General features: G+C 36.2%; 1 protein-coding gene across 1 annotated transcript in view; it reads left to right on the top strand.

Annotated features, from left to right (window-relative positions):
• Nucleotides 1-2,406, top strand: part of LOC102208517 (Ig heavy chain Mem5-like) — a 23,316-nt gene that overhangs the window by 3,558 nt on the left and 17,352 nt on the right. Inside the window, exon 3 of the mRNA XM_013911730.1 lies at nt 1,789-1,799. Within this exon, the coding sequence (XP_013767184.1) occupies nt 1,789-1,799 (11 nt within the window). The remainder of the gene's footprint in view (nt 1-1,788; nt 1,800-2,406) is intronic.

The following is a 2,406-nucleotide window of genomic DNA, read 5'->3' as shown; positions in this document are numbered from 1 at the left end:
TCGGCTGTTTATTTCTGCGCTGCCAGCACACAGTGATGTGGTTTAATGCTGCTCCCTCACTAAAAACCCTCAGCATTTTCTGCAAGTGGGGTGTTATAGATGTGCACATGAAGTCATATTCTTAGAGTAGCAGAACAAACCAAGGGGACAGAATTTTTCCATATCTTAGTTCTAATGTTTGTTACTGCATGTAATGAAATAAAGAGAAAAAGTTAACTTTGACTAATAAGTTTATCTGATAATTACAAACACACCGCAGCATAGCTTATGTATCTTTTGCTGTTTAAACCCAGAGATGATGGAAAGAGTGAACACCAGAATGAACGAACAACAATCTGTGCCACATTACAGATTTGCAGTCCTGGATAACTATTGATGACTGACACTGTACTTTCTTCCTCATTCAAACATGCAGGCCAGAAGGGGGAAAAAAGAAAAGAAAGAAAGAAAAAGAACCACTGAATTTAGTGCAGCCTCTTATAACAGCAAAACGGTCCAGTGCATTCTTCTAACTGCTTATTAGATTTACATGGTAGTGAGGAATAGGTTTTGACTACGACTGCAAACAAATTTACTTCACTAATCAACAATTTGGGGTTTTCTTGATTCAACAGCCCTCTTCAGGTCATCCCAGAGCATTTCAAGGCACATTCAGCACTATATGATTTGGCTGTTCCAAACCATGCATGTTCTTCGTTGAACTAATTCTGTTTGTTTTATTTAGGTTCTTCTGGTTATTGTTAGACCAACTCCTCCCAAGCTAAGGTCACAAACTGCTCAGTTCACAGAACAGAACATTTCCGTGCATCACTCAGGTGCGATCTTTGTAAGATGCCCACTCTAAAGTAGGGCAATAAAGGTCTTAATAAGCAACAAAAATGAAGCCCATCCAAAATCAATTTGTACCTGCAGTATGTTAAAAATTCAGCTGACATAGAGCCATGCAGCTAATCAACAACCTAAGTAATGAGGTCGTTGGGGTCAAAGGTTATTTCTGAAATAAGTGAATCTTTTTCAGAAATAACTGAAATTAACATGAAATATTGATCAATAAATAGTTACATTTTTAAAATGTTATGTAAATATAGTATTGTCAGTACAATTGTATGTGAAGAGGAAATCTCAAGTAGGAGAGAGGAATGTAAGATGACAGGAAGAAGGAAATACAAAGCTTGATTCAAAGTTGTTGTGCTACTGAAGAACTTCAGATTCTTCGGCTTTTCCCGACTTTCTTTAGAATGACATTTAACTACTTTGCTGTACACAAAAACCAAAAGCATTAGCAAGCTGAAATTATCAGGGCTAAATGTTACCTTAGCATTAAACACCTGATGAACAACGACTACTACATGTTACCAAAGTAAATGGGGGCTTACCTTGGTAAGAAAATAAAACAGCATTAGCTTTCCGGAAATAAGTAGCCTTTCAGAAAACTTCCAGTCCGCAGGTGGATGTTGGTGTGTGAGAAAAGCTGCAGGAAAGGGGACTGGGAAGGATCCTCCACGCAACCCTTCTAAGGAGAAATTACTAAACTCTCGGCTTTAGAAATGCAGTACAGAATATTAGGCCTGTTTATGATACTGGATATATTCTAGTAGGTAAGGGGTTAGAAATTAGGCAACTGAGAGGCATAAACCAATGCAGAACTTAATTTAAAAGACTTAATTTAAAAGAAATGAAAAAAACGTGGGCTCTAATTAGGTCAAACCCTGCAGCAGCTACAGGACATTCATGCAGCCACGCCTCCTGCAGCCACGTACAGGTGACCGCTGGGTGTGTCCATCAGAGGCAAGCGCTGGGTCAAAATGTTGGTGTCAACAAAAAGACAAACAATTTGATGCGTTTGTATACACGTGTTGTCTTACGTTGCTTTGTTTTCTTCTGGTTGGGGTTTTTTAACAGCTCCTTTTAACACTCAACCCCATTTCACCAGCTCTCTTTAACCCGTCAGCACCATCAGTTAGAATGAATAAAGATGAACTAAATTAACTAAAAATATGTATGAAAATGAAATTCTAGCTAATGAAAAACGGGAAAATAGAAAAAACTAAAACAATATTCTCAACTTACAAAGCTATCTACAAAAAAATACATTTTGAAAAACATCTACAAGAAATGTATTTAATTTTTTTGACAGTTTAGTCAAATATCACAACCAGCCTTTTATTTATTTATTTAGACTTTAGATGTGATTTAACTGACTGTGAGTCCACCAGCTCAACGAAGTGTCTACTCCTGAGATCCCTGTTATTAGAAAAAAAGTTTCAGTCAATTAGACAAATAAATGAATTGCTCGAAAAAAAGAAATAAACCCAAGAAAAAAAAAACAAAAATCAACCCAATTGTAAAATTTAAAAAAATTAAATATGAATATAAAAAATTTGACTACAAAGGAAATACACAAAC

The sequence above is a fragment of the Pundamilia nyererei genome, unplaced genomic scaffold (genome assembly GCF_000239375.1).
Source record: "Pundamilia nyererei isolate P.nyererei 1_Seehausen unplaced genomic scaffold, PunNye1.0 scaffold00070, whole genome shotgun sequence".
NCBI lineage: Eukaryota > Metazoa > Chordata > Actinopteri > Cichliformes > Cichlidae > Pundamilia > Pundamilia nyererei.
This window is presented reverse-complemented; position numbering and strand designations above follow the sequence as displayed.